At 43.2% G+C, this 13,275-nt stretch overlaps 1 protein-coding gene across 1 annotated transcript; it reads right to left on the reverse strand.

Moving 5' to 3' along the window:
- Positions 1–203: 203 nt before the first annotated feature.
- LOC139540050 (G2/mitotic-specific cyclin-B3-like) lies at positions 204–8,375 on the reverse strand. Its single transcript, XM_071343587.1, has 2 exons — positions 8,200–8,375; positions 204–4,658 (listed from the first exon to the last, which is right to left on the reverse strand). Exon 2 carries the CDS (start codon positions 3,886–3,888, stop codon positions 2,830–2,832), a length of 1,059 nt encoding a protein of 352 aa, XP_071199688.1. The 5' UTR covers positions 3,889–4,658; positions 8,200–8,375; the 3' UTR covers positions 204–2,829.
- Positions 8,376–13,275: the final 4,900 nt, after the last annotated feature.

Raw genomic sequence — 13,275 nt, forward strand, 5'->3', positions numbered from 1 at the left:
AATATAATCTTTTTTTATTGCGTGACCCCCCCAAAAAATAAATGGTGTGATCAGGTCAAAACTTAGTGTTTGCAGATTCCAAGGCAGCAGATGGTTGAACCTTGGGCGCCCGAGCGTCTGCCTCGACTAGCAGGGGATCCCCACTGTGAGGAGAGGACGACTCCGCAATGGCAACCAGAACACCCTTCTACAACTCAGCTACAGGTGGAGTGAAAAAGGTATGTGAACAGGGAATTTATTTCCTTAACACGGTAATGTGGGGAAAAGGGGCTGGACAGAACCAAAGAAAATCAAGTAAAAGTTAGTCCCCTCTCCTACCTACATCTTTTAGCACCTCCTGGCAGGCTAACCAAAATACAGGGGGTGGTCCGCCCAGGTCTTACTTAGTGTGCGTAGACAGTAAATACTACAGGTTACGTATGCCCGCAGGCCTCTTGCCTAAGCACTCCCAAGGTGCCTCCCCCCTGGGAACAAAAACTGAATAACTACTAACTTAAAGTGAACAATTTCAATAATCACAAACCTTTTGGCGTACACATACCTCAGAAGTAACAGCTACAAAATACTTTCAACAAAACTGTTACTGTTCAACAACCAACACAGGACATCAAAGAAGCTCTCTCTCTTCCTGACAAAGGAACGCTGGCTTTTATCCAGCTGGAGAAGGAGGTGGTAATTGAAAACAGCTGTTTCCCCTGACGAGAGGGAGGGTTCAGAGCTCCAATCATTGATGGGGCCGACCAATCAGCTGCTTAGAATCAAGGAAGCCATTTCCTGAAATACACACATACAAACCCAAAACAACACAGAAACTGGGGAACGTAACAGCTATAATGAAGGTATACTATTGGAACTGTAGGCTACATAGCCTATCATTGGAGACACATTCACACTACAGATAAGGTGTCAACATATTGGGGAAGAGAGGCTAATTATTGCTGCCAGTCACGATTTATGACCTCTCTCCAGCCAGCTAGAGATCTTATCTAGTAGGCCACAAATACAGTGAGCATGTGCAAGCTCACCAGGCAGTCTAGAATATTCTACTGACTTAGCTGAAACATAACACACTTTCTTGCAGTAATAATAGCAATCACATAATAATAGTCACACACATGCAATGGTTACATTAGCTGGCAATTCTGTCCTTAGGTGATAGTATGCATTAGCTAAACAGGTAAACAATGCTAACATCTGATGACAGAACTCTATGTTAAAAAAAATATATATATTTTTAAATTGAAACTTTATTTAACTAGGTAAGTCAGTTAAGAACAAATTCTTAATTACAATGATGGCCTACCAGGGAACAGTGGGTTAACTGCCTTAATCAGAGGCAGAACGACAGATTTCTACCTTGTCAGCTCGGGGATTCTATGTAACAAGATTACCAACACTAGTAGGTTTCAGTAGCATGCATTAATCATCATCAACAATATGGAGGCCCAACTTACATTGCGGCACGCACAGTTCTATAAAACACACTGAACTTCTAGTTAATATCAGCCAGTTTTATTTGCTTATCAGATTGATTCTGTCAACATTTCAGAAATGCAGTATTGTTCCATAAGCATTGAGGGCTGTGAGATGCCAATATTTATCATAAGCATAATTCAGTCATTGTGTGCATATATAAATAGATTTGGCATTATGTCTTCAGGTCTTGGTTGGTTCCTTAAACCACTGTCGGTCTTCCTGTCCAAGCTTATCAACATGTTGAGTGGAACAGACTAAAATGACATGTTCTTTAACTGCAAATCAGTTCAGTATATGCATTACCTGCCTTGTTGCTCTTGTTTTGATTTTGTTCCCCAGCCAAACTTCTTCATCTTTGGAATCTGGTTGGTGGATCGCATCCAGCTTTTAGGTGCATACACCGCCACCTACTGTACTGGAGAGTGAGGCCAGTCACAGCCTACCTACTGTACATCAAATTCTCTCCATTAGTCCGGTTCCTCTAAGAAATGGAAAAATAGCCCTAGACACCACCACGTAGACTCATTCAAAACCCACTACCTCATTCCACTACTTTGAACATATCTGCTCCTGCACCATGCCAACGGCTCGGGAGGACGGGACACCACCCCTCAACACACCCTGTAACTCTTCTGAAGTCAAATCTTGTATACCCAAATACATCTTTACAGCTGCCACCATAACATCTATTTTCTGTGATTTACATTCCATTTGTGCGATACAGTTGATAACCATTGCCATGAATGCTAAGAAGCCAACCTTACTGAAGCATAAATCACTCGTTGACCTATACCTCTGTGCTGGCACAGATCTACTACTCACAGGGATCCTCTCGGGATCCCTCACCCTTGACCCATCTTCCTCTACTTTCTTCACTGTCTCAGCATATGGCACCTTCTGCACTACTCTGACGCTAGCCACTTCAACCTGCCTCTCTTGCACCGGACACTTCCGATGCCCAGCAACATGGGCACCCCTACAGTTAACACCACAACTTTATCCACCAAAACTAAACAATCCTCTGTCCCATAAACGTGGCACCTGAAACACTGCAGTGGATTCGGCACAAAAGCTCTAACAGGATAACTGATTTATCCTAACATGAGCTTGTCTGGTAGAGACTCTGACTCAAAACTCAAAAAGGACTGACAATGACTACTCTGTTTCACCACGCTCCCCACCAGGTCTGCGACGCACCAAATGGCGGGCGTCACAAACACCAACAATCTTCAACTTCAATTGCTCCACCTCCACACTTAAGGCTACCCCAGAAATCACTCCTTTCAATGGTGCTCTGTTCCTAAGAGCAAAGGAATAAACAGATCTTGACCAAAGTTGCGTGACACTGGGCGCCTACTCCCCCTGGTCAGAAGAGACACAAACAAATAGCACAAGTTCACTACTTGTTACCTTCACTGATTCAACTGCACCCAAATCCTTTCCCACCCACCCTGAAACCACAAATGGATCTGCCAAAAGGCAAGGGTCCACTTTCTCCAAAAATGTCACTTCTATTGGACCATATTCTTCTTTATCATGTCCAAACTCAGCAGTCCTCACCGCAGGTACTTCATCCTCACTCTCGTCAGGTTCCATCTCTGATCTACTGGAAAACAAGCATTTCACTACACTCACATTAACATCTGCTAACCATGTGTATGTGACCAATAAAATTTGATTTGACGTATACCTCTTTTTGCACTTGACGCCAACCATCCTCACCACACTGCTTCCCTCTACACTCAGCTCCTTCTTCACCACACTGCTTCCCTCTACACTCAGCTCCTTCTTCACCACACTGCTTCCCTCTACACTCAGCTCCTTCTTCACCACACTGCTTCCCTCTACACTCAGCTCCTTCTTCACCACACTGCTTCCCTCTACACTCAGCTCCTTCTTCACCACACTGCTTCCCTCTACACTCAGCTCCTTCTTCACCACACTGCTTCCCTCTACACTCAGCTCCTTCTTCACCACACTGCTTCCCTCTACACTCAGCTCCTTCTTCACCACACTGCTTCCCTCTACACTCAGCTCCTTCTTCACCACACTGCTTCCCTCTACACTCAGCTCCTTCTTCACCACACTGCTTCCCTCTACACTCAGCTCCTTCTTCACCACACTGCTTCCCTCTACACTCAGCTCCTTCTTCACCACACTGCTTCCCTCTACACTCAACTCCTTCTTCACCACACTGCTTCCCTCTACACTCAGCTCCTTCTTCACCACACTGCTTCCCTCTACACTCAGCTCCTTCTTCACCGCACTGCTTCCCTCTACACTCAGCTCCTTCTTCACCACATGGCTTCCCTCTACACTCAGCTCCTTCTTCACCACACTGCTTCCCTCTACACTCAACTCCTTCTTCACCACACTGCTTCCCTCTACACTCAGCTCCTTCTCGGCTGTCATCACTGCACCTGCCACCGCAGTTAATTCAACCTCACTCTTGTCAGGTTCAATTTCGTTCTGCTCTTCCAAAAGCTTTGATATCCTTCATTCCATATTCACTCAAAACATATTCCACTTTTCTCCTTTTTTCTTATCCACCATCTTCTCCTTCATCAGATCTTCCAGAAGACTGCAATCGCTCACTGCATATTTACACATAATATGTTACATCAAATCAAATGTATTTATAAAGCCCTTCTTACAGCTGATATCTCAAAGTGCTGTACAGAAACCCAGCCTAAAACCCCAAACAGCAAGCAATGCAGGTGTAGAAGCACGGTGGCTAGGAAAAACTCCCTATAAAGGCTAGAACCCAGGAAGAAACCTAGAGAGGAACCAGGCTATGAGGGGTGGCCAGTCCTCTTCTGGCTGTGCCGGGTGGAGATTATAACAGAACATGGCCAAGATGTTCAAATCTTCATAGATGACCAGCAGGGTCAAATAATAATAATCACAGTGATTGTCGAGGGTGCAACAGGTCAGCACCTCAGGAGTAAATATCAGTTGGCTTTTCATAGCCGATCATTCAGAGTGTCTCTACCGCTCCTGCTGTCTCTAGAGAGTTGAAAACAGCAGGTCTGGGACAGATAGCACGTCCAGTGAACAGGTCAGGGTTCCATAACCGCAGGCAAAACAGTTGAAACTGGAGCAGTAGCACGGCCAGGTGGACTGGGAACAGCAAGGAGTCATCAGGCCAGGTAGTCCTGAGGCATGGTCCTAGGGCTCAGGTCCTTCGAGAGAGAGAAAGAAAGAATTAGAGAGAGCATACTTAAATTCACACCGGATAAGACAGGAGAAATTATCTAGATATAACAGACTGACCCTAGCCCCCCGACACATAAACTACTGCAGCATAAATACTGGAGGCTGAGACAGGAGGGGTCGGGAGACACTGTGGCCCCGTCCGACAATACCCCCGGACAGGGCCAAACAGGAAGGATATAACCCCACCCACTTTGCCAAAGCACAACCCCCACACTACTAGAGGGATATCTTCAATCACCAACTTACCATCCTGAGACAAGGCCGAGTATAGCCCACGAAGATCTCTGCCATGGCACAACCCAAAGGGGGCGCCAACCCAGACAGGAAGATCACGTCAGTGACTCAACCCACTCAAGTGACGCACCCCTCCTAGGGACGGCATGGAAGAGCACCAGTAAGCCAGTGACTCAGCCCCTGTAATAGGGTTAGAGGTAGAGAATCTCAGTGGAGAGAGGGGAACCGGCCAGGCAGAGACAGCAAGGGTGGTTATTTGCTCCAGTCTCTTTCCGTTCACCTTCACACTCCTGGGCCATACTATACTCAATCATAGGACCTACTGAAGAGATGAGTCTTCAATAAAGACTTAAAAGTTGAGACCGAGTCTGCGTCTCTCACGTGGGTAGGCAGACCATACCATAAAAATGGAGCTCTATAGGAGAAAGCCCTGCCTCCAGCTGTTTGCTTAGAAATTCTAGGGACAATTAGGAGGCCTGCGTCTTGTGACCGTAGCGTACGTGTAGGTATGTACGGCAGGACCAAATCGGAAAGATGGGTAGGAGCAAGCCCATGTAATGCTTTGTAGGTTAGCAGTAAAACCTTGAAATCAGCCCTTGCCTTAACAGGAAGCCAGTGTAGGGAGGCTTGCACTGGAGTAATATGATAAAAAATGTGGGTTCTAGTCAAGATTCTAACAGCAGTGTTTTGCACTAACTGAAGTTTATTTAGTGCCTTATCCGGGTAGCCAGAAAGTAGAGCATTGCAGTAGTCTAACCTAGAAGTGACAAAAGCATGGATACATTTTTCTGCATCATATTTGGACAGAAAGTTTCAGATTTTTGCAATGTTACGTAGAAGGAAAAAAGCAGTCCTTGAAACAGTCATGATATGTTCGTCAAAAGAGAGATCAGGGTCCAGAGTAACTTCGAGGTCCTTCACAGTTTTATTTGAGACGACTGTACAACTATCAAGATTAATTGTCAGATTCAACAGAAGATCTCTTTGTTTCTTGGGACCTAGAACAAGCATCTCCGTTTTGTCCGAGTTTAAAAGTAGAAAGTTTGCAGCCATCCACTTCCTTATGTCTGAAACACAGGCTTCCAGCGAGGGCAATTTTGGGGCTTCACCATGTTCCATCGAAATGTACAGTTGTGTGTCATCTGCATAGCAATGAAAGTTAACATTATGTTTCCGAATGACATCACCAAGAGGTAAAATATATAGTGAAAACAATAGTGGTCCTAAAACGGAACCTTGAGGAACACCAAAATTTACAGTTGATTTGTCAGAGGACAAACCATCCAGTTACATTTTCCTCCTTTTTTCCCTGTCCGCCATCTTACCGCCCTAGCCTTCCGCCTCCCCAGCCAAACTTTGCGTCCTCATCGGCTGAAGATGACAACCACTCTGAGCTAGAGAGGGAGGGGCCAGAGTCCAAATGTCCATTCGAGGCACACATTGGCTGAAACCAGGAGGCTGTGATAGACAGCTGAGAAGGGAAAAGTCACCCTAAAGCAGTGCTTCTCAAATATTTTCTGTTACGCCCCCCCCTAGGAAGAAGTAAACATTTTGCGCCCCCCCAACTCTCCACCGCTACTGTAAATAGTATCATTTGTCTATAAAATTGTTATAGGTACACCTCTGCATAACATTGTATCCTTATTAACATTAAAGAAAACAAAAAAAGAAAGAAATATAGATCAACTTACAACAAAGAATAACTTTATTAACATTGTTTTTTTAGTCTGTAACAGAAAAGACTTAAAGTGCATCACTTTGCCTGAAGAAAAAAAAGAAATTCAAGCCTTATTTAAACTGTAAACATTTTTTGACCATTAGATACTGAAAAATAAAATTAAATATAATCAATAAATAATAATAAATTCAAATTGATCAGCAACATTAACTCAGGAGCACAATATATGAAACACTTTAACTTATAAAACAAAAATGAATAAAACAATTTGTGGTGATTTTTTTTAATCAAAATGAGGAATTCAGGATTAATGGCTACAATGAGAACGTTTTGCAAAGCGGGACGATTGTTGGCCATATTCGGCACGTTTTCGCTGAAAAAACTCAAGCGGCTTATCAGCGTGATTGGGGTGTAATGTCTTTAAGTGACGCCTTCATTTATTTGGCTTCATGCTGTCCGCTGCCAACATTTTTAGACACAGTAAACATACCGGTCTTTTCTCCTCTCCCACCGTAGTCACAGTGAAGCCAAGCGCTACAAAGAAAAGCTTGAGACACAGAGTGAGCGTGAGAGAGGCGCGGGATTCCCCCAGCATTTCCCTACAGCACCATTTTTTGGCCAAATGATGCCTTCATAACAAAGTGGGAAGGTGGTAATAGCATAGTGTCCCATTTCAATCAAAAGTATGGATCACCTGACCATAATGACCATGTGAACATGGACAGTGCCAGAGGAAACAGCTGCAAGACATCAGCGAGGGGCCTATTTGAATCAGGGGAGCAGCAGAGTTAAGCCACCCTAAAAAAAAAAGCTGCATTTCCCCTGGTTGTGAAACTTAAAAAGGGAGAAACATTGCATTTTCCCCTAGTTTGAACGATAAGCAGTGATAGTGAAGGATCATTGATGAATTAATTCCATTAATATTAAGTTACCTATGAATAGACAGAGACAGGGCTCCACAGCTTTGACCAGTAAAACCCCTTCTGTCTATGGCCTCTGCCTGGTCTTAATTGAAGGAGTATAGGCTCAGTATATACCACAGAGGGAACATTGTTCTTCCTCAGCTGGGACCTGTATAAAACAGTTAGCATGCTATTTCTATGACTCACACTCACACATGACTGATATTCCGTTAGAAAGTTGGCTCCTTCCCAACAAGCTTGAATTGTTATAGGGTGAGAAGATACGGTCTCTTTTTTTGGCCTCACATAAATATTCTGAAATGATTTAATAATGCGACTATATTTGAAACACCAACACCAGACAATGAACAAAAAACATTTAATAAAGGTCCTTTCATTTAATCATGGATATTTCTTGATGTATGACAACCATCGTTACATAATTACAACCAGTGCTATTGGAAATATGCCCCATGTTATATAATTAATGTTAGCAGCATGGTGCGTGGAGAAGGTATGAGTTCATGTTCATCATGTTCATGCTGTGAAGGTGCCTTGACAGGTTTGTTGGGATGATCTCTTGGTCAAGTCCAAAGGTGGACATTTCCCATGAGGGGACCAGACTGGAACAGAACAATACCGGGTGTGAGGTTGCAAGGTTTTTCAGACAGAACACAGGCATGTCTCGCTTACCTGGTTACCAGTGTATTTATCCCTGTGTTTCCCGTCTCCCTGTGCCAGTTCGTCTTGTATGTTTAGTCAACCAGCGTGTTTTTCCCGTACTCCTTTTGCTATTCTCCTTTTTCTAGTCCTCCCGGTTTCTAGTCCACCCTTGCCTGTTCTGGACTCTGTACCCGCCTGCCTGACCATTCTGCCTGCCTTGACCACGAGCCTGTCTGCCACCTGGACTCTGATCTGGTTTTGACCTTTTGCCTGTCCATGACTATTCTCTTGCCTACCCCTTTGGATTATTAAACATTGTAAGACTCCAACCATCTGCCTCCTGTGTCTGCATCTGGGTCTCGCCTTGTGCCTTGATACAATACTCCAGTTTTAAGGGAAATATTCCACCACCAACAACAACAAAAATGTTTATTCCATTGTTTGGATTGAGTTAGGGGAGGGTACATTAAAGGACTAAGTTACAGTCAGTCTTCCCCCCTCTATGTGTGAATAAAAAGTGCCAAGTCACTGCATAAGTTTCCCGCAGAGAACACAGCGGGCCGGGAAACAGCCACATCTGTAACTGCTACAACTAGCAGTGCTTGAGGGGAAGTGAGAAGTGAGGGCAGTTAGTGAAATGGTAAAGATGAGAAATAATTAAGATAAAGATAATTATCCGTCAACAACTTGTCAAGTCATCATGGTACACCGACAGCAACATCTCACCAGTCAAATCAGTCATACAGTTGCTATATCTTTGCAACATGCAATCATTCTCAAAGAGTCTTTGCAACCGAGCTGTGTGTCTGTCTCATTGCAAGCCTCTGTAATAATAATAGTAATTATTATACCTTTGTTTCAACAAGGAACACAGACTCAGACCAAGGTCTCTTTTACAGCTGGGCCCTGCGTGTACATGTTTACACATACAGTTTAGGTACAATGATTAAGAAACTACACAAGACAAACAAAACGATCACAGATAACACAAAAAAATACAGCAACAGATTACATTTACACACAGGTTATTCCCCGAACAGCACAAAAACCTGCATTACCAGAAACAGTTACAAGCAATACAAAAATAAAAATCCTCCAATAAATATTTAAAATGGGCAACAGAGGGACAAGTCTCAAGTTTAAGTTTAGTCTGCAGGCTATTCCATAGGCAAGGAGCGTAACAGGAAAAGGCAGCCATACCCAACTCTGTGGAAATCGCATGGGCCTCAAGTGTAATCCATGCTTGAGACCTGGTTTTAGGAATTCTAATTCTAATATTGATGAGTGATGATAAATAATGAAGGTAGCTTATTCAGAAATCATGGGACAAAGTTCCTTTCAATGAGACGTGCATCTCAGGTGACTAAATAACAGTTACTGTCTTACTGTCTGTCACACCCATTTAGAATGCAAGAATGACATCTTCAAATCGGCAAGCGTGTGTTAGAATTGCTTTGGAATGTTTCCACCTGATTTACAACTTGACTGTATCCACAACTTAAGCCCAATGTGTTGTCACCAATGAATCACTAATGAATCAACACAGACAAATAGGAGATAGAATAAGGCAATGGTAGACTTGAAAGATAACAAAATGCTAATAATAGGCCTATAGAGTGTCTTAAACCTCAGTTTGTTGCAAAACCGTCTGGCCTTGTGACTCATCTGAAGCATCTGCAGCCTGTATGGTACAGTTAACTTCCCCGATAAGGAAGTGGCATTAATACTGGAATTATCACAGTTAGACGTCAAGAGTCAACTCTCTCTGGCCTCATACTGGCAGGTAGGCTTAACCACAAGTCTTTAGAATCATCAAGAATTCTGAGAAATCATGTGACTGTATTGAAATACATATGAAGACAAGTGATGGGAACAAATCTCATCTAGGCTGACTGCCACTTCAGCCATGTGACCCACTTTAGGTTAACCACAGGTTATTCAACAATTACCCCAATTATTTTGTTAACACTTTATTGGGATATTCTCAAGTAGATGACTTGGAGATGTTCAATAACTGTCCACAACATTTCAACTAAAAATCCACTAACCCTAGCCTTAACCCTAACCTTAACCTAACCCTAGCCTTAACCCTAACCTTAACCTAACCCTAGCCTTAACCCTAACCTTAACCTAACCCTAGCCTTAACCCTAACCTTAACCTAACCCTAGCCTTAACCCTAACCTTAACCTAACCCCAGCCTTAACCCTAACCTTAACCTAACCCTAGCCTTAACCCTAACCTTAACCTAACCCTAGCCTTAACCCTAACCTTAACCTAACCCTAACCTTAACCCTAACCTTAACCTAACCCTAGCCTTAACCCTAACCTTAACCTAACCCCAGCCTTAACCCTAACCTTAACCTAACCCCAGCCTTAACCCTAACCTTAACCTAACCCCAGCCTTAACCCTAACCTTAACCTAACCCCAGCCTTAACCCTAACCTTAACCTAACCCCAGCCTTAACCCTAACCTTAACCTAACCCCTAGCCTTAACCCTAACCTTAACCTAACCCCAGCCTTAACCCTAACCTTAACCTAACCCCAGCCTTAACCCTAACCTTAACCTAACCCCAGCCTTAACCCTAACCTTAACCTAACCCCAGCCTTAACCCTAACCTTAACCTAACCCCAGCCTTAACCCTAACCTTAACCTAACCCCAGCCTTAACCCTAACCTTAACCTAACCCCAGCCTTAACCCTAACCTTAACCTAACCCCAGCCTTAACCCTAACCTTAACCTAACCCCAGCCTTAACCCTAACCTTAACCTAACCCCAGCCTTAACCCTAACCTTAACCTAACCCCAGCCTTAACCCTAACCTTAACCTAACCCCAGCCTTAACCCTAACCTTAACCTAACCCCAGCCTTAACCCTAACCTTAACCTAACCCCAGCCTTAACCCTAACCTTAACCTAACCCTAGCCTTAACCCTAACCTTAACCTAACCCCAGCCTTAACCCTAACCTTAACCTAACCCCAGCCTTAACCCTAACCTTAACCTAACCCCAGCCTTAACCCTAACCTTAACCTAACCCCAGCCTTAACCCTAACCTTAACCTAACCCCAGCCTTAACCCTAACCTTAACCTAACCCCAGCCTTAACCCTAACCTTAACCTAACCCCAGCCTTAACCCTAACCTTAACCTAACCCCAGCCTTAACCCTAACCTTAACCTAACCTCAGCCTTAACCCTAATCATTACCCTAACCCTTATTCTAAACCTAACCCTAACCATTACCCTATCCTTATTCTAAACCTAACCGTTACCCTAACCCTTATTCTAAACTTAACCGCAACCTAAGCAAGCATTTGCTTATCAATAGATAGTATGATCATCTGTGGATCATCTATATGGGACTATCCAAATAAAGTGGGACCATTCTGTTTATTGCTGTAATTGTCAGCCAATGGTATATTAATAATTTACTTATATGTCTGTTTTGTTTGGAGTATGTTATTTTATGCCCAGGTCAATTCCATGAAAATAAGCCATGGATATTACATATGAGAAACTAGATCACCATGTCATAAAACAACATTGAGTGAACAACACAAGAGAACAGAACCACGTGTTTGTTTGTAGAGTGGAGCCGAGTGGCTGGGGCCAGGTGGGATGAGAAGCAGATGATGTCATGGAATTATGACAAAGCCGGTTGTCTTGTTGGCTTCTTCAAGCAATGCAGTGTGCCTGGTTAAACAGAAATATACTTTTGCTGACACCAGTGTAAGATAAGAGTAATGTTCTAGGCAGATTAGGACTCAGTGAGAAAACATATCAACTGTGAAGTAGTTTGAGTGTTAATGAGAGATTGACTTGTTCGACAAATGTAATACTGTGTGGTGTCAACGTCGAGAGAGAGAAAGAGAGATGCGGCTGTCCCCAGCATTTCCCTTCATATGTATCTTTGTCTTACACCCAGCTTTGGCAGTAAGCCCAATACATACCGGGGTCAGATCATACAAATTAACCAAGTTAATACACCAATGGATACATTTAAAGCATGGCTCTTAAATTATATCGAAATAACACAGCCTGAGTGGAGTACAGTACTGTTACAAATGAATTAAATCAATCACGGCAAAACATAGACTAAACCAAAAAGACAGAAATATGAATAGCAGGATGTTTTACCACGAGCTGTTGAGCAAGTGAGCAAAGCAAACGGAGTATTATTCACATAATTAATGATTCAAAAGCAAATTAAAAAAAATCACATTAACAAATAGTCAGTAGCATTCATTATGAAATTGAACCAAAATAAATAATGTTGTTGTCATGTCAGAAGCCTAGTAATGTGCTGTATATCCTGTCAGTATTTCTACAATAGCAGTTATGATTCTCTAGCCACACTGTAACTTCCCCTGCAGGTCTAACACCCTTAACCTTCCACTTGTAAACTCAGCAAAAAAAGAAACATCCCTTTTTTAGGACCCTGTCTTTCAAAGATAATTCGTAAAAATCCAAATACAGATATTCATTGTAAAGGGTTTTAAACACTGTTTCCTGTGCTTGTTCAAAGAACCAAAAACAATTAAAGAACATGCACCTGTGGAACGGTCGTTAAGACACTAACAGCTTACAGACGGTAGGCAGATAGCCTAGTGGTTAGAGCGTTGGACTAGTAACCGGAAGGTTGCAAGATCGAATCCCCGAGCTGACAAGGTCAAAATCTGTTGTTCTGAACAAGGCAGTTAACCCACTGTTCCTAGGCCGTCATTGAAAATAAGAATTTGTTCTTCACTGACTTGCCTAGTTAAATAAAGGTAAAATTAAAATTAACAGGCGGTAGGAAATTAAGGTCACAGTTATGAAAACTTAGGACACTAAAGAGGCCTTTCTACTGACTCTGAAAAACACCAAAAGAAAGATGCCCAGGGTCCCTGCTCATCTGCGTGAACGTGCCTTAGGCATGCTGCAAGGAGGCATGAGGACTGCAGATGTGGCCAGGGCAATAAATTGCAATGTCTGTACTGTGAGACACCTAAGACAGTGCTACAGGGAGACAGGACGGACAGCTGATTGTCCTCGCAGTGGCAGACCACCTGTAAGAACACCTGCACAGGATTGGTACATCCGAACATCACACCTGCGGGACAGGTACAG

Source organism: Salvelinus alpinus, chromosome 15 (assembly GCF_045679555.1).
Source record: "Salvelinus alpinus chromosome 15, SLU_Salpinus.1, whole genome shotgun sequence".
Classification (NCBI taxonomy): Eukaryota; Metazoa; Chordata; class Actinopteri; order Salmoniformes; family Salmonidae; genus Salvelinus; species Salvelinus alpinus.